This window comes from Oncorhynchus nerka, linkage group LG24, assembly GCF_034236695.1.
Source record: "Oncorhynchus nerka isolate Pitt River linkage group LG24, Oner_Uvic_2.0, whole genome shotgun sequence".
Classification (NCBI taxonomy): Eukaryota; Metazoa; Chordata; class Actinopteri; order Salmoniformes; family Salmonidae; genus Oncorhynchus; species Oncorhynchus nerka.
Genome location: NC_088419.1, coordinates 5,068,500 through 5,095,419, shown reverse-complemented (window position 1 = coordinate 5,095,419; position 26,920 = coordinate 5,068,500). Strand labels below are relative to the sequence as shown.

The 26,920-nt window shown below is 46.7% G+C and overlaps 1 protein-coding gene and 1 long non-coding RNA gene across 2 annotated transcripts; one reads left to right on the top strand and one right to left on the bottom strand.

The window, feature by feature from the left end:
• Nucleotides 1-1,088: 1,088 nt before the first annotated feature.
• On the bottom strand, nt 1,089-26,667 carry LOC115123704 (zinc finger protein 513-like). The gene is given in 6 exon segments (XM_029653062.2): nt 1,089-2,339; nt 4,885-5,037; nt 5,040-5,672; nt 23,444-23,581; nt 25,757-25,882; nt 26,577-26,667. Coding segments are annotated over 5 exon segments (1,887 nt in total). The 5' UTR covers nt 25,797-25,882; nt 26,577-26,667; the 3' UTR covers nt 1,089-1,416.
• LOC135564273 (uncharacterized) lies at nt 6,227-6,981 on the top strand. Its single transcript, XR_010460833.1, has 2 exons — nt 6,227-6,510; nt 6,761-6,981. It is a non-coding gene; the product is annotated as an uncharacterized LOC135564273 (long non-coding RNA).
• Nucleotides 26,668-26,920: the final 253 nt, after the last annotated feature.

Here is a 26,920-nt window from a genome sequence, read left to right as displayed (position 1 = left end):
GGAGAGAGAGGGGGGTTGAGGAGGGTTATGGAGAGAGAGGGGGGGTTGAGGAGGGTTATGGGGAGAGAGGGGGGGTTGAGGAAGATAGAAGCTATGGAGGATGAAGTGGAGACTATAGAGGAGATGGAATAGCAGACTGGTAGGTGGAGAGTGGAGGAGATGGAATAGCAGACTGGTAGGTGGAGAGTATAGAGGAGATGGAATAGCAGACTGGTTAGAGGAGACTATAGAGGAGATGGAATAGCAGACTGGTAGGTGGAGAGTATAGAGGGAATGGAATAGCAGACTGGTAAGTGGAGACTATAGAGGAGATGGAATAGGAGACTGGTTAGAGGAGATGGAATAGCAGACTGGTAAGTGGAGACTATAGAGGAGATGGAATAGGAGACTGGTTAGAGGAGATGGAATAGCAGACTGCTGGTGGAGAGTATAGAGGAGATGGAATAGCAGACTGGTAAGTGGAGAGTATAGAGGAGATGGAATAGCAGACTGGTAAGTGGAGAGTATAGAGGAGATGGAATAGCAGACTGGTAAGTGGAGACTATAGAGGAGATGGAATAGCAGACTGGTAAGTGGAGACTATAGAGGAGATGGAATAGCAGACTGGTAGGTGGAGAGTATAGAGGAGATGGAATAGTAGACTGGTTAGAGGAGAGTATAGAGGAGATGGAATAGCAGACTGGTAGGTGGAGAGTATAGAGGAAATTGAATAGCAGACTGGTAGGTGGAGAGTATAGAGGAGATGGAATAGCAGACTGGTAGGTGGAGACTATAGAGGAAATGGAATAGCAGACTGGTAGGTGGAGAGTATAGAGGAGATGGAATAGCAGACTGCTAGGTGGAGACTATAGAGGAGATTGAATAGCAGACTGGTAGGTGGAGACTATAGAGGAAATGGAATAGCAGACTGGTAGGTGGAGACTATAGAGGAAATGGAATAACAGACTGGTAAGTGGAGACTATAGAGGAAATGGAATAGCAGACTGGTTAGAGGAGATGCATACCTAGTCAATAGGACAACTGAAATGTGGGTTGTAAGGCATAATGTAAATTAAGTTAGGATATATACGGCACTGTTGGTATGTGTTTGGGGGAGAAACAGCATATGGTGAACAATGCAGGCAGCATTTAGTTGCGGACGTTAAAGTAGAACCCTCATCCCAGTCCATTCATCTGGCAACACAGCAGCAACCTTCCTTCACCCTCCTTTACTTTCTGTCCAAAAGGCATCAAACATTTCCACTAATAATCACCATGTTCTAGAATTGTGCATGATTCTAGAATTGTGCATGATTCTAGAATTGTGCATGATTCTACATAGCAGCTGCAGAGAAATCATTGACAAAAACATCTAGGATTTTGCTGGTAGTTTAAGCTGTCATTTCCCATGTTCTGTGGTACAGCTCTGTTCCTCTCCTATCTGGACATATACTGCATCACCGCCTCTTCCTCTTTCCTCTGCGGCTGTCCCGCCACCCTTTCTTCCTCATCCTCTTCCTCACCCCCCTCTTCCTCACCCCCGCCGGACATCTGAACTTTGACCCATCCGTCGGTGGCGAGGCCATGTTTCTTCTGGTGTCGTTTGTAGTTGTCCCAGTGTCCCGTGGTGTAGCCACACTGCTGGCACTTATAAGGCTTCTCTCCCGTGTGTCTCAGCATGTGTCTCTTCAGATTCATACTCTGGTTACAGCTGTAGCTACACACTGCGCACTGGAACGGTTTGGCGCCCGAGTGGACCCGCTGGTGACGTTTTAAGTTAGCCAGGTTCCCACAGGCGTAGTCACACAGGTGGCACTTGTACGGCTTCTCGCCCGTGTGCACGCGGTGATGGCGTTTCAGGTTGTCGAAGTGGGCGGAGGCGTAGTCGCACTGAGGGCACTTGTACGGCTTCTCTCCGCTGTGCGTCTTCATGTGTCGCGCCAGGTGGTTGGGGTAGTGGGTGAGGAAGGGACAGGCACTGCAGGTGTAGACCTTGTCCCCACGCTCTCCGGGGCTGTTGGGGCCAGATGACTCCTTGGTCAGCATGTCCAGGGTGCATTTGGCACAGATCTGTGCAGTGGAACCGTCCTCGTCCTCCAGGGGGGTACCACAGAGACGACAGGTAAAGGGGAAGAGCAGAGGAAGGAGAGAGTCTCTGTGTGTCTCCTCTGACTTCACTCCCACCACAGGTCTGACTCCAGACCTAGACCCAGTCAAACACCTTCCTAAAGTCCCAGCCCCAAGTCCAGGCCCCTCCAGAAGTCTTGGGGGCTGTTGCTCCAGTGGTGGTTGTAACCTTAGTCTGCTGTAGCGTGGCAGGTAGTCTCTGTTGTGGAGGTCTAGATCAGACCTCGCCACTTCTGAAATCAGAGCAGAGGTGGGCCAAATTAGTCATCACACACACAGGGTTTTGGTTTAGTTGGAATCATGTCGTAACCCCCCCCCCCCCCAAAAAAAAAGTGTTAATCAAAATACATTTTATGAGATTCTTCAAAGTAGCCACCCTTTGCCTTGATGACAGCTTTGCATTCTCTCAACCAGCTTCATGAGATAGTCACCTGGAATGCATTTTAATTAACAGGTGTGCCTTGTTAAAAGTTCATTTCTTTCCTTCCGATTGGCTCAAACGCATTAAGTTGTGTTGTGACATGGTAGGGGTGGTATACAGAAGATAGCCCTATTTGGTAAAAGACCAAGTCCCTATTATGGCGAGAACAGCTCAAATAAGCAAAGAGAAACGACAGTCTATCATTACTTTAAGACATGAAGGTCTGTCAATACGGAAGACTAAGAACTTTGAACGTTTCTTCAAAGGCAGTTGCAAAAACCATCAAGTGTTGTGATGAAACTGGCTCTCATGAGGACCACCACAGGAAAGGAAGACCCAGAGTTACCTCTGCTGCAGAGGATTAGTTAGAGTTTACCAGCCTCAGAAATCTGCAATGAACTGCACCTCAGACTGGCAGCTTCATAAAATTGTACCCGCAAAACACCAGTCTCAACGTCAGCAGTGAAGAGGCAACTGAGGAGGCAGACTGGCCAATATAATTCAAAGATTAAGATGAGCAACAGAACACACAGACAATGGACAGAGGAACTCTGCCTAGAAGGCCAGCATCCCGGAGTCACCTCTTCACTGTTGACGTTGAGACTGATGTTTTGCGGGTAATATTTTATGAAGCTGCCAGTTGAGGACTTGTGAGGCATCTGTCTCTCAAACTAGACACTAATGTACTTGTCCTCTTGCTCAGTTGTGCACCGGGGCCTCCCACTCCTCTTTCTATTCTGGTTAGAGCCAGTTTGCGCTGTTCCATGAAGGGAGTAGTACACAGCGTTGTACGAGATCTTCAGTTTCTTGGCAATTTCTCGCATGGAATAGCCTTCATTTGTCAGAACAAGAATAGACTGACGAGTTTTAGAAGAAAGGTCTTTGTTTCTGGCCATTTTGATCCTGTCAACGAACCCACAAATGCTGACGCTCCAGATACTCAACTAGTCTAAAGAAGGCCAGTTTTATTGCTTCTTTAAATCAGCACAACAGTTTTCAGCTGTGCTAACATAATTGCAAACAGGTTTTCTAATGATCAATTAGCCTTTTAAAATGATAACCTTGGATTAGCTAACACAATGTGCCATTGGAACACAGGAGTGATGGTTGCTGATAATGGGCCTCTGTACACCTATGTAGATATTCCATTTTTTTTTTTTTTATCAGCCGTTTCCAGCAACAATAGTCATTTACAACATTAATAATGTCTACACTGTGTTTCTGATCCATTTGATGTTATTTTAAATGCACAATTTAAAAAAAAGTTTCTTTCAAAAACAAGGGCATTTCTAAGTGACCCTAAACTTTTGATCGGTAGTGTAATTGTATGAAAATATACATGAACACATCTTGAAAGTATTCCAAATGGTGAAACTGAAGAACAGGCCTAAATCTTTAGTTCACATTTTTCATGAGCTGAAATTAAAAGATCCCAGAAATGCTCCACACACACAAAGCTTATTTCTCTCAAATGTTGTGCACACATTTGTTTACATCCTTGTTAGTGAGCCTTTGCCAAGATAATCCATCCACCTGACAGGTGTGGCATATCAAGAAGCTGATTAAACAGCATGATAATTACACAGGTGCACCTTGTGCTGGGGACAATAAAAGACCACTGTAAAATGTGCAGTTTGTCATAATTACCACAGATGTCTCAAGTTGAGGCAGTGTGCAATTGTCATACTAATTGCAGGTGCCAGATAATTTAATGTTCTTTTCTCTACCATAAGCCGCCTCCATCGTTTTAGAGGATTTGGCAGTACGTCCAACCGGCCTCACAACCGCAGACCACGTGTAACCACTCCAGTCCAGGACCTCCACATCCGGCTTCTTCACCTGCGGGATCGTCTGAGACCAGCCACCTGGACAGCTGATGAAACTATGGGTTTTCACAAACTGTCAGAAACCGTCTCAGGGAAGCTCATCTACGTGCTATTCTTCCTCACCAGGGTCTTGACCCGACTGAAGTTTGGCCTCGTAACCGACTTCAGTGGGCAAAATGCTCACCTTCGATGGCCACTGGCACGCTGGAACAGTGTGCTCTTGATCTCTTCAATATCCAGCAACTGCGCAGAGCCATTGAAGAGGAGTGGGACAACATTCCACAATCAAGAGTCTGATCAACTCTATGTGAAGACGTGTCACTGCATGAGGCAAATGGTGATCACACCAGATATTGACTGGTTCTCTGATCCACAGCCTTACTTTTATTCTGTATCCCCAGTCATGTGAAATCCATACATTTAGGAACTAATGAATTTATTTACATTGGCTGATTTTCCTCTATGAACTAACTCAGTAAAATCTTTTAAACTGTTGCGTTTTATATATTTTTCTGTGTAATTGAAAAATACCTTCAGCTGAAGCACTGGGCTCCTCCTTCCTCTTAAGACCATGTCCACTAGCAGGAGGACCAACAGCAGGAGGGCCATTAGCAGGAGGACCAACAGTAGAGGGATCAATAGGAGATCCGCAGGCAGGTCTCTCTGCTTCCTGTCCCGCCCCTGTCCAGCCACATGCATCCTCTGATGCCTCTTCAGGTTGCCTAGGGAACTGCAGGCGAAGGAGCAGCAGTCACACCTGTATGGTTTCTCCCCAGTGTGAATCCTCAGGTGTCTCTGCAGGTTGACCAGCTGGGCCGAGGCGTAGGTACACAGGGGACAGTGGTACGGCTTCTCCCCGTTGTGAGTCTTCATGTGCCTCTTGACGTGATTGGCATAGCGTGAGGAGAACCCACACAACTGGCAGGAGTGGAGCTTGGAGTTGGGACCGTCGTCACCCATTATGGAGTTGTCGTCCGTTACGTCCCCTCCTTCCTCGCTGTCGTCCGCTTGTGACCGCGAACCGGAGCGAAAGCCACCGAACGCGCCGCTGAATCCCCCCCCTCCTCCTCCTCCCTTGCAGCAACGGTGGCAGTAGGGTCCCACCAGATCCAGACCACAGCCCCGGCAGGACAGGTAGGGGGGGAAGGGTGGCTCGAGGTCGGGCTGGGAGGTTGGACCATCCTCCTGGTCCCTGCAGCTCTCGGTGGCGGTGTGGGGCTCATCTGCGTCACTCTCCATACTGAGACGGCTGAAGGCACAACTCTCTTCCTCATCCCCCAGAGGGTACACAGAGAAGCCGATCTCAGCCGCTACAGAGTCTGAAAGGCAGATAAAAAAGCTGTTATGATGAATCCTCACAGTCACAGGGTTAAATAAACTATCAGTAGACACGTTAGACTGAGAACCCATCTAGAACAACAGGAGGAGAGACACGTTAGACTGAGAACCCATCTACACAACAGGAGGAGAGACACGTTAGACTGAGAACCCATCTACACCACAGGAGGAGAGACACGTTAGACTGAGAACCCATCTACACCACAGGAGGAGAGACACGTTAGACTGAGAACCCATCTACACCACAGGAGGAGAGACACGTTAGACTGAGAACCCATCTACACCACAGGAGGAGAGACACGTTAGACTGAGAACCCATCTACACCACAGGAGGAGAGACACGTTAGACTGAGAACCCATCTACACCACAGGAGGAGAGACACGTTAGACTGAGAACCCATCTACACCACAGGAGGAGAGACAGAACCCATCTACACCACAGGAGGAGAGACACGTTAGACTGAGAACCCATCTACACCACAGGAGGAGAGACACGTGAGAACCCATCTAGGAGGAGAGACTGACTGAACCCATCTACACAACAGGAGGAGAGACACGTTAGACTGAGAACCCATCTACACCACAGGAGGAGAGACACGTTAGACTGAGAACCCATCTACACCACAGGAGGAGAGACACGTTAGACTGAGAACCCATCTACACCACAGGAGGAGAGACACGTTAGACTGAGAACCCATCTACACCACAGGAGGAGAGACACGTTAGACTGAGAACCCATCTACACAACAGGAGGAGAGACACGTTAGACTGAGAACCCATCTACACCACAGGAGGGGAGGAGAACGACGAGTCTCTACAGTAAGGGGCGACATACTCTTAAATTTTTTTATTTTTTTATTTTTTAACTTTTTGTGGGGGGAGCCTTTCATTTTTATTACCAAAAAAACAAACATTCTACATTTAAACAATTGTTTATATTCTTCAGATCAACAATGGATCTCCCATCTAAAGACATCCATGTGAACACTGTACAGAATGCACGTTTTAAAAAAGCTCTCCTTTCTATTCTGTAGGCCAACAATAACAAGCAATCCTCTTTTCCTATTAGGGATGGAACCAATGATGGATATAAACCCTGGATTGACGATGTTTTGGCCATTGAGAGGCTTTGAATCCACCGGTCGGCCATGTTGGCACTCCCCAGGAGGAGCAGTCCTGCATTAGAATGAATGGACTTCTACAGTGTTTCAGTTAAAAATGACAAACATTTCAAAAAGTATAACAATTGTGTGGCAAAAACAACATGTAGACATTAAATGCATTTCTATATCTTCCTAAATCTTTTTTTACACTGGTGAGGGAGAGCCAAGATGGAGGCGCAGTGGCTTCAACACAATGGTGAGGGAGAGTCAAGATGGAGGCACAGTGGCTTCAACACAATGGTGAGGGCGAGCCAAGATGGAGGCACAGTGGCTTCAACACAATGGTGAGGGAGAGCCAAGATGGAGGCACAGTGGCTTCAACACAATGGTGAGGGCGAGCCAAGATGGAGGCGCAGTGGCTTCAACACAATGGTGAGGGCGAGCCAAGATGGAGGCGCAGTGGCTTCAACACAATGGTGAGGGAGAGCCAAGATGGAGGCACAGTGGCTTCAACACAATGGTGAAGGAGAACCAAGATGGAGGCACAGTGGCTTCAACACAATGGTGAGGGCGAGCCAAGATTATTTACCTTTATTTATTTAACTAGGTAAGTCACTTAACAACAAATTGTTATTTTCAAATGACAGCCTAGGAACGGCTGCCTTGTTCAGGGGCAGAACAACAGATTTTTACCTTGTCAGCTCGGGGATTCGAACTTGGGGGGATTTGATTAGTTTCGGTTACTAGTCCAACGCTCTAACCACTAGGCTACCTGCCGCACCACAAGATGGAGGCAAGGTGGATTCAACACAGTGCCCCATATCAGGCATCTAGTGTATGTATAAATCATTGGATGTGACAAATGGATCATTTTTAAACTGTGAATAAGAAACATTCCCAATGCATCAACAAGGGTCTGGGTGTCACGGTGCGTCCCTGTCAGATGGTTAAGCACGGCACCTGTACTACCCTCTACTGTACCCCACCTCGTAAAGTTTGCATTTCCTTCTCATTTAACTTCTCAAAATATTGCCGTACAAGACTTCACTGCTGTCGCTAGGCCTTTCTCTGCCATTTTCCCAACTCTAAAAGAATTACTCCTTGACTCCTTGTACGTCCACTCCCATTGGTGAGTGTTAAGATTCGACTCCTAAGATTCAGTATTTTTGGAACGGAAGAGACTGATTAGTTGCAGTAATTCCCGAGAACAAAAACAATCACATCTTTCATAGCGAGCAAAGGAGGGACGGAGAGAGAGAGAGGCGAGGGACGGAGAGAGAGAGAGAGGCGAGGGACGGAGAGAGAGAGGGAGGCGAGGGACAGAGAGAGAGAGGGAGGCGAGGGACAGAGAGAGGCGAGGGACAGAGAGAGGGAGGCGAGGGACAGAGAGAGAGAGGGAGGCGAGGGACAGAGAGGCGAGGGACGGAGAGAGAGAGAGGCGAGGGACGGAGAGAGAGAGAGGCGAGGGACGGAGAGAGAGAGAGGCGAGGGACGGAGAGAGAGAGGAGGGAGAGAGAGAGAGAGAGGCGAGGGACAGAGAGAGAGAGAGAGGCGAGGGAGAGAGAGAGAGAGAGAGGCGAGGGACGGAGAGAGAGAGAGAGAGGCGAGGGACGAGAGAGAGAGAGGACGGAGAGAGAGGCGAGGGACGGAGAGAGAGAGAGAGGCGAGGGACAGAGAGAGGCGAGGACGGGGAGAGAGAGAGAGAGAGCGAGGGACGGAGAGAGAGAGGGGGAGAGAGAGAGAGAGGCGAGGGACGGAGAGAGAGAGGGAGAGAGAGCGAGGGACGGAGAGAGAGAGAGAGGCGAGGGACGGAGAGAGAGAGAGAGGCGAGGGACGGAGAGAGAGAGAGGCGAGGGACGGAGAGAGAGAGAGAGGCGAGGGGAGAGAGAGAGAGAGAGGCGAGGGACGGAGAGAGAGAGAGGCGAGGGACGGAGAGAGCAGGTCTTTAAAGGCAGGGACGTTTTTCTTTTGGTTAGGATTTTTTTCTTAATGTTTAGAGAGAGAGAGAGAGAGAGAGAGAAACATTTACATCCCTAGAGAGAGGCTAGGGAAGAGAGAAATAGCCAAACCTCCAAACCCAGAGAACCCAGAGAGAGATGAGAGAGAGGCGAGGGACGGAGAGAGAGAGAGGTCAGGGACTAAACAGGGACGGAGAGAGAGAGAGAGAGAGAGAGGCGAGGGACTGAGAGAGAGAGAGAGGCGAGGGACTTTTGAGAGAGAGGCCCATAGGACGGACGGAGAGAGAGAGAGGCGAGGGACGGAGAGAGAGAGGCGAAGGACGGAGAGAGAGAGGGAGGGACGGAGAGAGAGAAGAGGCGAAGGGGCACAGTATAGGCAGGTCTTTAAAACACGTTTTTCTTTTGGTTAGGGATTTTTTTTCTTAATGTTTAAGGATCCCAATTTCGTTTAAACATTTACATCCCTATCTCCTATCAAGAGTGAAATAGCCAAACCTCCAAACCCAATAACCCATAGCAGATGTGCTGACAATACTTAGACAGGTCAGACTAAACAGACAAGAATGCATCCCAACTGGCACCCTATTCCCTTTATAGTGCACTACTTTTGATTAGGGCCCATAGGGCTCTGGTTAAAGTAGTGCACTATATAGTGGGAAAGGGTGCCATTTGGGACGGGGGTAAATCTGACAGACCTGCATTTGATTAAACCCTCAACAGAACAATTTAAAAGCCCTACTGTGAAACAGTGTCTTCCGAATCCTGGCAAAGACTGCATGCCCTAGACTCCAAAGAACATTTCAGTGTTCACAAGGAGATGGAGCCAGACACCTTCGAGGTCAGACTAGAATACATTCAGAAGGTATCTGGCTCCATATCCGAGGACAGACTAGACTACATTCAGAAGGTGTCTGGCTCCATCTCCGAGGTCAGACTAGACTACATTCAGAAGGTGTCTGGCTTCATCTCCGAGGTCAGACTAGAATACATTCAGAAGGTGTCTGGCTCCATCTCCGAGGTCAGACTAGACTACATTCAGAAGGTAACTGGCTTCATCTCCGAGGTCAGACTAGAATACATTCAGAAGGTGTCTGGCTTCATCTCCGAGGTCAGACTAGAATACATTCAGAAGGTGTCTGGCTTCATCTCCGAGGTCAGACTAGAATACATTCAGTTGGAATCAAACCAATTCAAAAAGGCAAATACAATCTCTGTTCTAGCAAATAATCATTCATAGCTCTACGTAGATAGTGTTTCATACTCACAGTTCTGGCAGCTTGTATTACCGCTATGCTGTTTGCAGTATTTATCCAAATAGTAAGGGGTGAAAGATAAATAAGATGCCTCTGTTGCAGTAGGCCTCCCCCCAAAAACAAGAAGAAAGAACAGACAGTTTGGCTAGACCTCTGTTCCCTCCCTCTCTAAATCCTTCGCTCTCCGTCTCCCTTTATCTCGGTCTGTGAAGAAGCAGCCTTCTCTGACCTAGTCGTGGCTAGGCCTCCTTAGTGTTTTTCTTCTCCCTCAGTCTCTCTCCTTCTTTCTGGCCTTATATCTCTCTCTCTCTCTGAACTAAACCCAGCAGCAGTGAGGAATGGGAGATAAACCTCCTTCTCCCAGCCAGGCAGAGAGAGACTGTGAGCAGGGTGGGAGTCTGATACAGCCTTTTATTGAGCTCGTCTGTCCCTGCTCTGCTAGAAACTCTGCCTGCTGGATGATTACCAAGCCTAATGATGATGACTATAATGGCAGTGGCTGATGGTAATGATGATGATGATGATGACGATGACAGCGGGGGAGCAGGAGGCAGACAGGACACGATGATGATGATGATGATGATGATGATGGATGAATAAATGGTTTCCAGGGTAATGGAGTCCTTGATGATAATGGTGTCCTTGATGATAATGGTGTCCTTGATGATAATGGCACTGCGTCTTTTTATCACCCTTATATAATAATGGCGGCTGCTTGCCACTGCTCTTTTTTTATTATTTTCCTTTGCCATTTTTCAGATTGTTCTTTCTGACAGAGGCCACATAGTGAGGGAGAGGGAGGGAGAAGAAGGAGAGAGAGGGAGAAGGAGAGCGAGGGAGAGGAAGAAGGAGGGAGAGAGGGAGGGATGGAGAAGGAGAGACAGAGAGGGAGGGAGAAGAGGGAGAGAGAGAGAGAGAGGGAGGGAGAAGGGGAGAGAGAGAGGGAGAAGGAGAGAGAGAGAGGAAGAAATGTCCCTGAGCAGCATCCAACCAGCAGTGGGTTTATTTCTCTCTCTGTCTGTCATACTAAAGAAGCTGTCACCAACACAGAGATAGACAGCTCAATGTGTAGTCAAATGCTTTTATGCAAATATTGTTCATGGCACATTGCTTTAGTAAACCTAATCAAGGATTCTCAAAGCGTTTAGTTTTCCAACAGACAGTGATTTTTCTTTGTCTCTATTTTTAAAGTGATAAACACCACTGACTACACCGTTACCTCGTGAACTACTTACACCACTGACTACACCGTCACCTCGTGAACTACTTACACCACTGACTACACCGTTACCTCGTGAACTACTTACACCACTGACTACACCGTTACCTCGTGAACTACTTACACCACTGACTACAGCGTTACCTCGTGAACTACTTACACCACTGACTACACCGTTACCTCGTGAACTACTTACACCACTGACTACACCGTTACCTCATGAACTACTTACACCACTGACTACACTGTTACCTCGTGAACTACTTACACTGTTACCTCGAACTACTTACACCACTGACTACACCGTTACCTCGTGAACTACTTACACCACTGACTACACTGTTACCTCGTGAACTACTTACACTGTTACCTCGTGAACTACTGACACCACTGACTACACCGTTACCTCGTGAACTACTTACACCACTGACTACACCGTTACCTCGTGAACTACTTACACCACTGACTACACCGTTACCTCGTGAACTACTTACACCACTGACTACACCGTTACCTCGTGAACTACTTACACCACTGACTACACCGTTACCTCGTGAACTACTTACACCACTGACTACACCGTTACCTCGTGAACTACTTACACCACTGACTACACCGTCACCTCGTGAACTACTTACACCACTGACTACACCGTCACCTCGTGAACTACTTACACCACTGACTACACCGTTACCTCGTGAACTACTTACACCACTGACTACACCGTTACCTCGTGAACTACTTACACCACTGACTACACTGTTACCTCGTGAACTACTTACACCACTGACTACACTGTTACCTCGTGAACTACTTACACTGTTACCTCGTGAACTACTTACACCACTGACTACACCGTTACCTCGTGAACTACTTACACCACTGACTACACCGTTACCTCGTGAACTACTTACACCACTGACTACACTGTTACCTCGTGAACTACTTACACTGTTACCTCGTGAACTACTGACTACACCGTTACCTCGTGAACTACTTACACCACTGACTACACCGTTACCTCGTGAACTACTTACACCACTGACTACACTGTTACCTCGTGAACTACTTACACTGTTACCTCGTGAACTACTTACACCACTGACTACACCGTTACCTCGTGAACTACTTACACCACTGACTACACCGTTACCTCGTGAACTACTTACACCACTGACTACACCGTTACCTCGTGAACTACTTACACCACTGACTACACTGTCACCTCGTGAACTACTTACACCACTGACTACACCGTTACCTCGTGAACTACTTACACCACTGACTACACCGTTACCTCGTGAACTACTTACACCACTGACTACACCGTTACCTCGTGAACTACTTACACCACTGACTACACCGTTACCTCGTGAACTACTTACACCACTGACTACACTGTCACCTCGTGAACTACTTACACCACTGACTACACTGTCACCTCGTGAACTACTTACACCACTGACTACACCGTTACCTCGTGAACTACTTACACCACTGACTACACTGTTACCTCGTTAACTACTTACACCACTGACTACACCGTTACCTCGTGAACTACTTACAGCATTACCTCGTGAATAACCCTTTTCAGGTTTCAGCACTAGATTTAAATTTATGAAAGGGGCATACTCATAATGGTGAAACTAAATTGGCCCCCACAGGCACAACCAGTGTTAAACAACCTCTATGTCAGGCAGTGTCAGAGGAAGGCCCCCCAAAAAATCCAAGACTCCGGCCACCCAAGCCATAGACTCTCCTACCAACCGGCAAACTGTACCAGAGCATTGTCTTTTGAACCAACAGGCTTCGAGACAGCTTCTACCCAGAAGCCATAAAATTACTAAATAGTGAATTAATGGTTACCCAGACTAGCTCCACATTGATCTGGTACTGGTACTTCCTGTATATAGCTCCACATTGATCTGGTACTCCCTGTATATAGATCCACATTGATCTGGTACTTCCTGTATATAGCTCCACATTGATCTGGTACTGGTACTCCCTGTATATAGCTCCACATTGATCTGGTACTCCCTGTATATAGCTCCACATTGATCTGGTACTCCCTGTATATAGCTCCACATTGATCTGGTACGGGTACTTCCTGTATATAGCTCCACATTAATCTGGTACTCCCTGTATATAGCTCCACATTAATCTGGTACTCCCTGTATATAGCTCCACATTAATCTGGTACTACTAATTCTTGTATAAACACAAACTCACTTCATTGACAACAGCTCTGCTAAGCGCAAGAAGTATGAATGTCCTGACTTCTACGGAGGCAGTATCAGTCAAATGCTGTACGGTCACCACAGATTCCACAATGACCATAAAATAGGCTTTTAGTGATTTACGCTTTGTGCACAACGTTTGCGTGAAAATGTATGTGTTCCGGCAGAATCCAATTAAATTCATTGGGAGGGAATCCGCACTGCTGCAAATCACCAGCCCGACTAGTGTGCAGTGTCGCATGCTTTAAATGTATTTATCTTGTGTGTTGTTTTGTCTACCAGTAGTAAACCACCTTAGAAGTTACTCATGTGTTACGCGATTCCTTTTGTTGTTATGCGGCGCGTGGATTGTGAAGACAAAGTCAAATGTACCGTAGGGCAATAACCACATGGCGTTATGCTTGATCTGGTAATGTGGTGCGGGAGGCGCCGCACAGAGTGTGTGATGCAATTGCCGAGCCTTCAGATGCTTGTTGCCAAATCAACGCTCCATAACGGAGAGTCCGTGCGCACCGCATAGCTCCACATCAACATGATTGTTTTGACGGATGGTGGGACCGGTACATCCTATACAAACACATTTCCTTCACAACAAACACGGGAGAACTTGGACTAAAGGCCTCATCTGAACAAGTTTCCATAAATAAACAGATTTCTATATCTCGTGTAGAGTTTTTTATTTTATTTTTTTAAGGGATCGGGGAGGTAAATAGGGATTCATGCGGAGGAGATCAAAGGAACATCGACCGTGGATTGGCGCACATTCAGGAAATCTGCTGTAACAATGTGGATATCCGTCATGATTGATGTAAAAATAAAAAATGGCCCACAATGGGGTTACTAAAGTCCAATTTTGATATATTTGGCTGTTTTTGCTGCATAACATTTAGAAGGTGACCTTTTTCGGGATTTAGAATAAGTGACTGCTAACTCCCGTTTGTATCAGCTGTTAGCATAGCTAGCATACAGAAACCGGTGTTGGTGGTAGTAAAGTTGTTTTTAACTGTAATGCAGTTGATTGATGACATGAAATTGTATTGGGGTTGACTTATACCGATTTTTAATCTCAATATAGTGGGAAATACAAATGTAGGCTAATTTTGCTGGAGGGGGCAATGAAGAGATTCGGATATTTCCCCCACGGTTTCTCCGATGTTTTTGGTTGACCTCTTTACAGTATCTATGGAAACGCAAGCTTGCCACAAGAAGTGGACGCAGTTGCGGGACAAGTTCGCAAAAACCACAATATATATATATATATAATCAAAAGGTTGAAATAGAGATGCATGTGGTAAATCGCCTTTTTACTTGATGCCATCTTGGCTGAGCTCCTATGTCATGCACACGGGAATTGGAGTCCAACATCTTAGAAGTAGTAAGGTAATCTTTCGTTTAGCCAGTTGCTTGTCATTAGCTGGCTGGCTATAGAGATTAGCCCTGAGTGGTGCGTTTTAGGAGGAACTCCCCGAAGCACAATAGGTATGAATGCTCTTAACTTTTGCGGAGGCCACGTTACTGTAGAAGCTGTATGGACACTGCAGACGCTGGATTGACCATACAATCTCTCTCACACACACACACACACACACACACATCCTCCCCTCCTTAATAGCCTACAGCTGCTAGCTCTGTGCCTCTCTCAAATCAAATCTTATTTATCACATGTGCCAAATACAACTAGCTATATACAGGGAGTACCAGTATCAGATCAATGTGGAGCTATATACAGGGAGTACCATTACCAGATCAATGTGGAGCTATATACAGGAAGTACCAGATCAATGTGGAGCTATATACAGGGAGTACCAGATCAATGTGGAGCTATATACAGGGAGTACCAGATCAATGTGGAGCTATATACAGGAAGTACCAGATCAATGTGGAGCTATATACAGGAAGTACCAGATCAATGTGGAGCTATATACAGGAGGTACCAGATCAATGTGGAGCTATATACAGGAAGTACCAGATCAATGTGGAGCTATATACAGGAAGTACCAGATCAATGTGGAGCTATATACAGGAAGTGCCAGATCAATGTGAAGCTATATACAGGAAGTACCAGTACCAGATCAATGTGGAGCTATATACAGGAAGTACCAGATCAATGTGGAGCTATATACAGGAAGTACCAGTACCAGATCAATGTGGAGCTATATACAGGGAGTACCAGATCAATGTGGAGCTATATACAGGAAGTACCAGTACCAGATCAATGTGGAGCAACAGTACCAGTCAAACATTTGGACACCTACTCATTCAAGTTTTTATTTATTTTTTATTTTAAAATTGGACTTTTCTACATTGTAGAATAATAGTAAGACCCAAGAAAACTATGAAAGTACCAACACTATATGGAACCAGTCTAAAGCCAACAAAAAAGTGAAAACCCAACAAGCACCAGTCTAAAACCCAGATAAAAGCTAAAACAGGAGCACCAGTCTAAAACCCAACAGGAAGTACCAGATCTAAAACCCAACAGGGCTCAAAACCCAACAAGGCACCAGTCTAAAACCCAACAAGGCACCAGTCTAAACCCAACAAGGCACCAGTCATTAAACCCAACAGGGCACCAGTCTAAAACCCAACAGGGCACCAGTCTAAAACCCAACAGGGCACCAGTCTAAAACCCAACAGGGCACCAGTCTAAACCCAACAGGGCACCAGTCTAAAAGTACCCAACAGGGCACCAGTCTAAACCCAACAGGGCACCAGTCTAAAACCCAACTGGGCACCAGTCTAAAACCCAACAAGGCACCAGTCTAAAACCCAACAAGGCACCAGTCACCAGTCTAAAACCCAACAAGGCACCAGTCTAAAACATTTACGTCATTTAGCAGACGCTCTTATCCAGAGCGACTTACAAATTGGTGCGTTCACCTTAAGACATCCAGTGGAACAGCCACTTTACAATAGTGCATCTAAATCTTTTAAGGGGGGTGAGAAGGATTACTTTATCCTATCCTAGGTATTCCTGAAAGAGGTGGGGTTTCAGGTGTCTCCGGAAGGTGGTGATTGACCCGCTGTCCTGGCGTCGTGAGGGAGTTTGTTCCACCATTGGGGGCCAGAGCAGCGAACAGTTTTGACTGGGCTGCGCGGGAACTGTACTTCCTCAGTGGTAGGGAGGCGAGCAGGCCAGAGGTGGATGAACGCAGTGTCCTTGTTTGGGTGTAGGGCCTGATCAGAGCCTGAGGTACTGAGGTGCCGTTCCCTCACAGCTCCGTAGGCAAGCACCATGGTCTTGTAGCGGATGCGAGCCTCAACTGGAAGCCAGTGGAGAGAGCGGAGGAGCGGGGTGACGTGAGAGAACTTGGGAAGGTTGAACACCAGACGGGCTGCGGCGTTCTGGATGAGTTGTAGGGGTTTAATGGCACAGGCAGGGAGCCCAGCCAACAGTGAGTTGCAGTAATCCAGACGGGAGATGACAAGTGCCTGGATTAGGACCTGCGCCGCTTCCTGTGTGAGGCAGGGTCGTACTCTGTGGATGTTGTAGAGCATGAACCTACAGGAACGGGCCACCGCCTTGATGTTAGTTGAGAACGACAGGGTGTTGTCCAGGATCACGCCAAGGTTCTTAGCGCTCTGGGAGGAGGACACAATGGAGTTGTCAACCGTGATGGCGAGATCATGGAACGGGCAGTCCTTCCCCGGGAGGAAGAGCAGCTCCGTCTTGCCGAGGTTCAGCTTGAAGTGGTGATCCGTCATCCACACTGATATGTCTGCCAGACATGCAGAGATGCGATTCGCCACCTGGTCATCAGAAGGGGGAAAGGAGAAGATTAATTGTGTGTCGTCTGCATAGCAATGATAGGAGAGACCATGTGAGGTTATGACAGAGCCAAGTGACTTGGTGTATAGCGAGAATAGGAGAGGGCCTAGAACAGAGCCCTGGGGACGCCAGTGGTGAGAGCGCGTGGTGAGGAGACAGATTCTCGCCACGCCACCTGGTAGGAGCGACCTGTCAGGTAGGACGCAATCCAAGCGTGGGCCGCGCCGGAGATGCCCAACTCGGAGAGGGTGGAGAGGAGGATCTGATGGTTCACAGTATCGAAGGCAGCCGATAGGTCTAGAAGGATGAGAGCAGAGGAGAGAGAGTTAGCTTTAGCAGTGCGGAGCGCCTCCGTGATACAGAGAAGAGCAGTCTCAGTTGAATGACTAGTCTTGAAACCTGACTGATTAGGATCAAGAAGGTCATTCTGAGAGAGATAGCGGGAGAGCTGGCAAGGACGGCACGTTCAAGAGTTTTGGAGAGAGAAGAAAGAAGGGATACTGGTCTGTAGTTGTTGACATCGGAGGGATCGAGTGTAGGTTTTTTCAGAAGGGGGTGCAACTCTCGCTCTCTTGAAGACGGAAGGGACGTAGCCAGCAGCGGTCAGGGATGAGTTGATGAGCGAGGTGAGGTAAGGGAGAAGGTCTCCGGAAATGGTCTGGAGAAGAGAGGAGGGGATAGGGTCAAGCGGGCAGGTTGTTGGGCGGCCGGCCATCACAAGACGCGAGATGTCATCTGGAGAGAGAGGGGAGAAAGAGGTCAGAGCACAGGGTAGGGCAGTGTAGAGCAGAACCAGCGGTGTCGTTTGACTTAGCAAACGAGGATCGGATGTCAAAGGATGCAGAAAGGGAGGAGAGGAGGGTTGAGGAGGCAGAATCTAGGTTGGAGAAGGTTTGAGCTTTTCAAAATGGTTGAGTAGGGGCAGAAGTCATCTGCAGAGAGGGAGGAGGATTCAGGAGGGAGGAGAAGGTGGCAAAGAGCTTCCTAGGGTTAGAGGCAGATGCTTGGAATTTAGAGTGGTAGAAAGTGGCTTTAGCAGCAGAGACAGAAGAGGAAAATGTAGAGAGGAGGGAGTGAAAGGATGCCAGGTCCGCAGGGGAGGCGAGTTTTCCTCCATTTCCGCAAACGAGGATCGGCTGCCCGGAGCCCTGTTCTGTGAGCTCCGCAGGGGAGGCGAGTTTTCCTGTTGCCCGAGGGTTCTGTGAGCTCGCAATGAGTCGTCGAGCCACGGAGCGGGAGGGGAGGACCGAGCCGGCCTGGAGGATAGGGGACATAGAGAGTCAAAGGATGCAGAAAGGGAGGAGAGGAGGGTTGAGGAGGCAGAATCAGGAGATAGGTTGGAGAAGGTTTGAGCAGAGGGAAGAGATGATAGGATGGAAGAGGAGAGAGTAGCGGGAGAGAGAGCGAAGGTTGGGACGGCACCCATCCGAGTAGGGGCAGTGTGGGAAGTGTTGGATGAGAGCGAGAGGGAAAAGGATACAAGGTAGTGGTCGGAGACTTGGAGGGGAGTTGCAGTGATGTTAGTGGAAGAACAGCATCTAGTAAAGATGAGGTTGAGCGTATTGCCTGCCTTGTGAGTAGGGGGGAAGGTGAGAGGGTGAGGTCAAAAGAGGAGAGGAGTGGAAAGAAGGAGGCAGAGAGGAATGAGTCAAAGGTAGACGTGGGGAGGTTAAAGTCGCCCAGAACTGTGAGAGGTGAGCCGTCCTCAGGAAAGGAGCTTATCAAGGCATCAAGCTCATTGATGAACTCTCCGAGGGAACCTGGAGGGCGATAAATGATAAGGATGTTAAGCTTGAAAGGGCTGGTAACTGTGACAGCATGGAATTCAAAGGAGGCGATAGACAGATGGGTAAGGGGAGAAAGAGAGAATGACCACTTGGGAGAGATGAGGATCCCGGTGCCACCACCCCGCTGACCAGAAGCTCTCGGGTGTGCGAGAACACGTGGGCGGACGAAGAGAGAGCAGTAGGAGTAGCAGTGTTATCTGTGGTGATCCATGTTTCCGTCAGTGCCAAGAAGTCGAGGGACTGGAGGGAGGCATAGGCTGAGATGAACTCTGCCTTGTTGGCCGCAGATCGGCAGTTCCAGAGGCTACCGGAGACCTGGAACTCCACGTGGGTCGTGCGCGCTGGGACCACCAGATTAGGGTGGCCGCGGCCACGCGGTGTGGAGCGTTTGTATGGTCTGTGCAGAGAGGAGAGAACAGGGATAGACAGACACATAGTTGACAGGCTACAGAAGAGGCTACGCTAATGCAAAGGAGATTGGAATGCACGTCTCGAATGTTCAGAAAGTTAAGCTTACGTAGCAAGAATCTTATTGACTAAAATGATTAAAATGATACAGTACTGCTGAAGTAGGCTAGCTGGCAGTGGCTGCGTTGTTGACTTTGTAGGCTAGCTGGCATTGGCTGCGTTGTTGGCACTACACTAATCAAGTCGTTCCGTTGAGTGTGATAGTTTCAACAGTGCTGCTATTCGGGGGCTAGCTGGCTAGCTAGCAGTGTTGATTACGTTACGTTGCGTTAAAAGAACGACAATAGCTGGCTAGCTAACCTAGAAAATCGCTCTAAAACCCAACAAGGCACCAGTCTAAAACCCAACAAGGCACGAGTCTAAAACCCAACAAGGCACCAGTCTAAAACCCCAAAAGGCACCAGTCTAAAACCCAACCAGGCACCAGTCTAAAACCCCAAAAGGCACCAGTCTAAAACCCAACGAGGCACCAGTCTAAAACCCAACAAGGCACCAGTCTAAAACCCAACGAGGCACCAGTCTAAAACCCAACCAGGCACCAGTCTAAAACCCAACCAGGCACCAGTCTAAAACCCCAAAAGGCACCAGTCTAAAACCCCAAAAGGCACCAGTCTAAAACCCCAAAAGGCACCAGTCTAAAACCCCAAAAGGCACCAGTCTAAAACCCCAAAAGGCACCAGTCTAAAACCCCAAAAGGCACCAGTCTAAAACCCCAAAAGGCACCAGTTTAAAACCTAAAAAGGCACGCAACAAGGCACGTGTCTAAAACCCAACGAGGCACCAGTCTAAAGCCCAACGAGGCACCAGTCTAAAGCCCAACGAGGCACCAGTCTAAAGCCCAACGAGGCACCAGTCTAAAGCCCAACGAGGCACCAGTCTAAATCCCAACGAGGCACCAGTCTAAAACCCAACGAGGCACCAGTCTAAAACCCAACGAGGCACCAGTCTAAAACCCAACGAGGCACCAGTCTAAAACCCAACAAAGCACCAGTCTAAAGCCCAACAAAGCACCAGTCTAAATCCCAACAAAGCACTAGTCTAAAACCCAACAAAGCACCAGTCTAAAACCCAACAAAGCACCAGTCTAAAACCCAACAAGGCACCAGTCTAAAGCCCAACAAGGCACCAGTCTAAAGCCCAACAAGGCACCAGTCTAAAGCCCAACAAGGCACCAGTCTAAAGCCCAACAAGGCACCAGTCTAAAGCCCAACAAGGCACCAGTCTAAAGCCCAACAAGGCACCAGTCTAAAACCCAATAAAGCACCAGTCTAAAGCCCAACAAGGCACCAGTCTAAAACCCAATAAAGCACCAGTCTAAAGCCCAACAAGGCACCAGTCTAAAGCCCAACAAGGCACCAGTCTAAAGCCCAACAAGGCACCAGTCTAAAACCCAACAAGGCACCAGTCTAAAACCCAACAAGGCACCAGTCTAAAACCCAACAAGGCACCAGTCTAAAACCCAACAAGGCACCAGTCTAAAACGCAACAAAGCACCAGTCTAAAGCCCAACAAAGCACCAGTCTAAAGCCCAACAAGGCACCAGTCTAAAACCCAACAAAGCACCAGTCTAAAACCCAACAAAGCACCAGTCTAAAGCCCAACAAGGCACCAGTCTAAAACCCAACAAAGCACCAGTCTAAAGCCCAACAAAGCACCAGTCTAAAGCCCAACAAGGCACCAGTCTAAAGCCCAACAAGGCTAGTATGCAGGTTAAGCAGATAACTCAGGCCTCAACACCTTGCCATAGGACTGGATGATACGGCCAATATATAATTTTACAATATTTTTCAAATTTTGGGCAGTATTTGAACAATGAAAGCTCTAAATATGTTTTATGAGTAGTGCTGTGCGTGACCCTAGAATGGCAACAAATGAATCCTAAGTGGTTTTAATTGGCTTTCTCCAATCTGATGGTTACATACTCAACCAAACTAGAACCGAACTGACAGTGAAGTAGTCCACTTTTCATTTAATTCAGCACCGCATCAAAATACCGTTATAGACGATATTGTAAAAAAAAAAAATCACCAGCATGAAAATTACCCAGCCATACTTTGACCCCGACAGTTCTAGGTTTTCTCCAGAACATCTCAAATGTGTCTGGCAATATAAGATTTATTCAGCAGTAAACGTTTTGACCTCCACGACATGCTTCTATCATGGAACAGGTCTCGGTTATAAAATAGATTTGATTTCAATCGCCCATCATTTACATTACGTTTTAGTCATTTAGCAAGACGCTCTTATGCATACATCTTCATACCTTTTTTGTACTGATTAAGGCCTTGATTTAGGCCTAACAATTGTCTAGTTAAGTTGAGATGCTCTACATATATATATATACTGCTCGAAAAAATAAAGGGAACACTAAAATAACACATCCTAGATCTGAATGAATGAAATATTCTTATTAAATACTTTTTTCTTTACATCGTTGAATGTGCTGACAACAAAATCACACAAAAATGATCAATGGAAATCAAATGTATCAACCCATGGAGGTCTGGATATGGAGTCACACTCCAAATTAAAGTGGAAAACCACACTACAGGCTGATCCAACTTTGATGTAATGTCCTTAAAACAAGTCAAAATGTGGCTCAGTAGTGTGTGTGGCCTCCACGTGCCTGTATGACCTCCCTACAACGCCTGGGCATGCTCCTGATGAGGTGGCGGATGGTCTCCTGAGGGATCTCCTCCCAGACCTGGACTAAAGCATCCGCCAACTCCTGGACAGTCTGTGGTGCAACGTGGCGTTGGTGGATGGAGCGAGACATGATGTCCCAGATGTGCTCAATTGGATTCAGGTCTGGGGAACGGGCGGGCCAGTCCATAGCATCAATGCCTTCCTCTTGCAAGAACTGCTGACACACTCCAGCCACATGAGGTCTAGCATTGTCTTGCATTAGGAGGAACCCAGGGCCAACCGCACCAGCATATGGTCTCACAAGGGGTCTGAGGATCTCATCTCTGTAACCTAATGGCAGTCAGGCTACCTCTGGCGAGCACATGGAGGGCTGTGCGGCCCCCCAAAGAAATGCCACCCCACACCATGACTGACCCACCGCCAAACCGATCATGCTGGAGGATGTTGCAGGCAGCAGAACGTTCTCCACGGCGTCTCCAGACTGTCACGTCTGTCACATGTGCTCAGTGTGAACCTGCTTTCATCTGTAAAGAGCACAGGGCGCCAGTGGCGAATTTGCCAATCTTGGTGTTCTCTGGCAAATGCCAAACGTCCTGCACGGTGGTGGGCTGTAAGCACAACCCCCACCTGTGGACGTCGGGCCCTCATACCACCCTCATGGAGTCTGTTTCTGACCGTTTGAGCAGACACATGCACATTTGTGGCCTGCTGGAGGTCATTTTGCAGGGCTCTGGCAGTGCTCCTCCTTGCACAAAGGCGGAGGTAGAGGTCCTGCTGCTGGGTTGTTGCCCTCCTACGGCCTCCTCCACGTCTCCTGATGTACTGGCCTGTCTCCTGGTAGCGCCTCCATGCTCTGAACACTACGCTGACAGACACAGCAAACCTTCTTGCCACATCTCATCCTGGATGAGCTGCACTACCTGAGCCACTTGTGTGGGTTGTAGACTCCGTCTCATGCTACCACTAGAGTGAAAGAACCGGCAGCATTCAAAAGTGACCAAAACACCAGCCAGGAAGCATAGGAACTGAGAAGTGGTCTGTGGTCCCCACCTACAGAACCACTCCTTTATTGGGGGTGTCTTGCTAAATGCCTATAATTTCCACCTGTTGTCTATTCCATTTGCACAACAGCATGTGAAATGTATTGTCAATCAGTGTTGCTTCCTAAGTGGACAGTTTGATTTCACAGAAGTGTGATTGACTTGGAGTTACATTGTGTTGTTTAAGTGTTCCCTTTATTTTTTTGAGCAGTGTATTTCTGTCCAACAAAACCAACCTGAGTGAATAAAGCTGTAATACATTTAGTACCAACCTGAGTACTTGTCGTCCAAGCCTAGGATCTTGTCATGGCCGGGGTCACCAAACTCAAGGTCGTGTCCCAGAAGGAAATCTGCCTTCAAGGTCAGGCTTCCTGGAGAGCCAATGGTTAATACACCATCTTCAGAATCCACTGAAACACAAAAACAACCTTTATTTATATTTGTCAGGGAATTAATACTCAAGTATAATAATCTAGTAATCTAGTATAATATAGTATTAATAATCTAGTATTAATAATCTAGTATTAATAATCTAGTAATCTAGTATAATAAAATAGTATTAATAATCTACTATTAATACTCTAGTATAATAATCTAGTATTAATAATCTAGTATAAATAAATCATTTCCTAGAAAATAGCTTTATATGAAGGTTAGAAGTCATAAGGATGTGAGGAAGTATGAATATTAATCAAGCCATGTTTTCCTAGCCTTACTGACAGAAATGTTAATTGCTCCAAGTTCATTTAAAACAAAACACCCTTGACACACAGATATGAATATTCAATAGTCAAAGACACCACCTGCCAGTAATTTCCAAGACAGTCTGCCACAATTAAAGGGATACTTCGGGATTTTGGCAATGACTGGAAGTCGACGGTATTTTGTTTTTTAAACCTTTATTTAACTAGGCAAGTCAGTTAAGAACAAATTCTTATTTACAATGACGGCCTACCCCGGATGATGCTGGACCAATTGTGTGCCGCCCTATGGGACTCCCAATCACAGCCGGATGTGATTCATTATGTATGGATTAGGTATGTAGACTTCCAGCCATTGTGCTAACGCTAGTTAGCATTGGCTCGGGAAGGTACCACTAACTTCATACTGGACACAGAGACATGAAAATTGTATCCACAAGTTCATCTGACTCTGGGGAAGTAGTGCCAAAATCCCAAAGTATCCCTTTAAAGGCATTCTGAGTGAACTAATACTCGGCTGCCCTCTAGTGGAGAATGTGATGCATGACAGTACATGAGTCAGTGGCTGCCTCCCTGTATAATTCAGAGCCATATGAGGCCCTGGTCAAAAGTTGTGAATTATCTCGGGAAGAGGGTTTGCCTAGCTATCCATTCCAGACTCCTTGTTCGGGCCAAACACTACACCACGCTCGCGGACGTTAGTTTCTTCTCCGCAATGAGTGAATCCCTGAGCTGACAAGGTAAAAAATCTGTCATTCTGACCCTAAGCAAGGCAGTTAATCCACTGTTACCTGCGGGAGTGGACAACTGACTAGGATTCCGAGAGTCTTCCCCCGACCATTCACCGAATGCAAACATATTCGAGGCCGTCAGATTTCTCCAGAAACCAATGGGTTTGGCCAGAGCCAGTCACACAGGTGGGTAAAAGCTGCGTTTTGATACTCTGATTGGTTAGAGACGACCCAAAGTGTTGAGGACTTTGTTTTGTACAAAACGGCCCTCGTGCCCCTCGAAAAACCACAAACGACTTCAATGACGTCAGGCTCAGACTGAAATATGTAGCGAACGACAGCAGAAAAACATTTTTTTAGTGTGAGTCGTCAGGCTAGACTAGGGTACCATTTGAGACGTAGCCTTAATTGGTCTTTGACCATTGGAGAGGAGATTTAGTTAAGGCAGTAGCCAATGTTAATGACAAGATCCCATCTGCTGCCATCGATGAGAAACCAAGACGCCTGGTAAAGTGTTTATGATGTTTCCTGTATCTTAAATCATATTCAAGTCACTGGATTTCTTAAATTCACCTTTCCTGAATTCCCATCTCCTCACCACCTCCTCAAAACACATTGGAAGGAAGGACCGCTGACATTTTATCTTCCAATATTGGTGAGGAGGCGAGGAGATTGGATGTGATGTAATCACAGGAAGTCAAATTGGGACAGAGCCATCTTACCTAATAAGTCATTTCCTGACTGATATATATATATATATTTTTTTAAATATGTTTTTCTTACACGTGTTCCTCAAAGATTATAAAGTGAAAACAACTGTTTAAGCATAGCCAGGTTCTCCAGTAAAATGTCCATGTGGGGACAGATTGTTTGTGTTAATTTCTATGTCTCTGGCATTTTTTGGTCTCTAGCTACATGAACTTGATGATCCCCCTCTTCAGCGTGTTAGAAAGTGGTCACCATTAGTTCCCACCCTACAACTGGTCCAGTAAACAAAATTCTCTAGCGAACGAATACAGTTGTTCCTGTATTTCATATTTGACCATCTGTTCTCATACAGGAAGCGTTAAAACCAGAGCACAAAGATCAGGAACGTCATTAGCATAACATGCATGTTGCCCTTTAGAGAATAGATCAACGTTTGAGCCCTTACACTTGACAGGTTGAGGATTCTGTTGTTTTCTTCTTGGCATCTTCCGGTCAGCCTCTCTCTTCTGAAAGACCACTGGAACTATCAGCTCATTCTGTTTTTATCCATGAAACCGCTTCTCCGGTGATTCTAATAGTCACACAAACACAGATACATATCGATGACAATCAACCAGATATGACATGGCATTTTCAAGCAATTCAGGCATAATTAGCCCAAGCTATCTCTATTGCCCTGGTATAGGCATTTATTAGTTAACTACCTAGCTAGCAAACCAAACGTGTGATACACGGACCTGCCAGCTCCACATCAATTATTAAAATGCCATTTTAAATAACTAACGCTAGTTAGCGAGCTAACGTTGGATGGCTTGATAAGTCGAGTATGATAATGCAGGCAGATCGAATCGCTGGCTATCGTGTGGATGTTGTTGCAGCTTGCTCCTGGCCCTTAATGATCCTTTGTAGACAGCTAGCCAGCTGGTTAATGATGTTAGCTAACTAACATGAACGAATGCACAACGTTACCAGGCTAATTTGTCTGAAAGAGCAAACAAAACAGTAACGTGAGAATTATAGCTAGCCAATGTTAGATATGTATGTCCGGTTAGTTATATATGAAGCTTGATAGTTAATGATAGCGTGAAGGTTAACATTAGTAGCTAGTTAGCTAAACAGCAAGTACAGTATGTGCTAAATTAGCCAGCTAGCTAACGTTAGCTATCAAGCTACCGTTTATTTACAAAGCTACATTTAGTAAATAAACCTCTCGATTGTAGCCAGTAAAGCTCCATATACCCGTGCATAAACGAGACCTAAATTACCGTGTCTATATATCCGCCATTTCTTTATCTGCAGCGGCGACAAAGAAAGGCAATTAATATTGTTTTTCATAACTTAATTGTTTTTTTTTATTTCCATTGTATACATTCGCTTCCGCTGTACACGTATTTCCGCTTCCTAAATTAATTTCCGGTCGTCTGAGTCATGGTACTTGTAGTTATTTTGTGTTTCTAATCATTTTAGCCATGCGAAATGTATATTTTTTGTGTATTTCATGTGCTGTGACAGGAGAAGAAGACGTTATTATATTCTTATACATTCTTATTCGATGTCTTAAAATGTATGTTGGGGAATTTATCAAGATCGCACATTTTAACCTATTTTA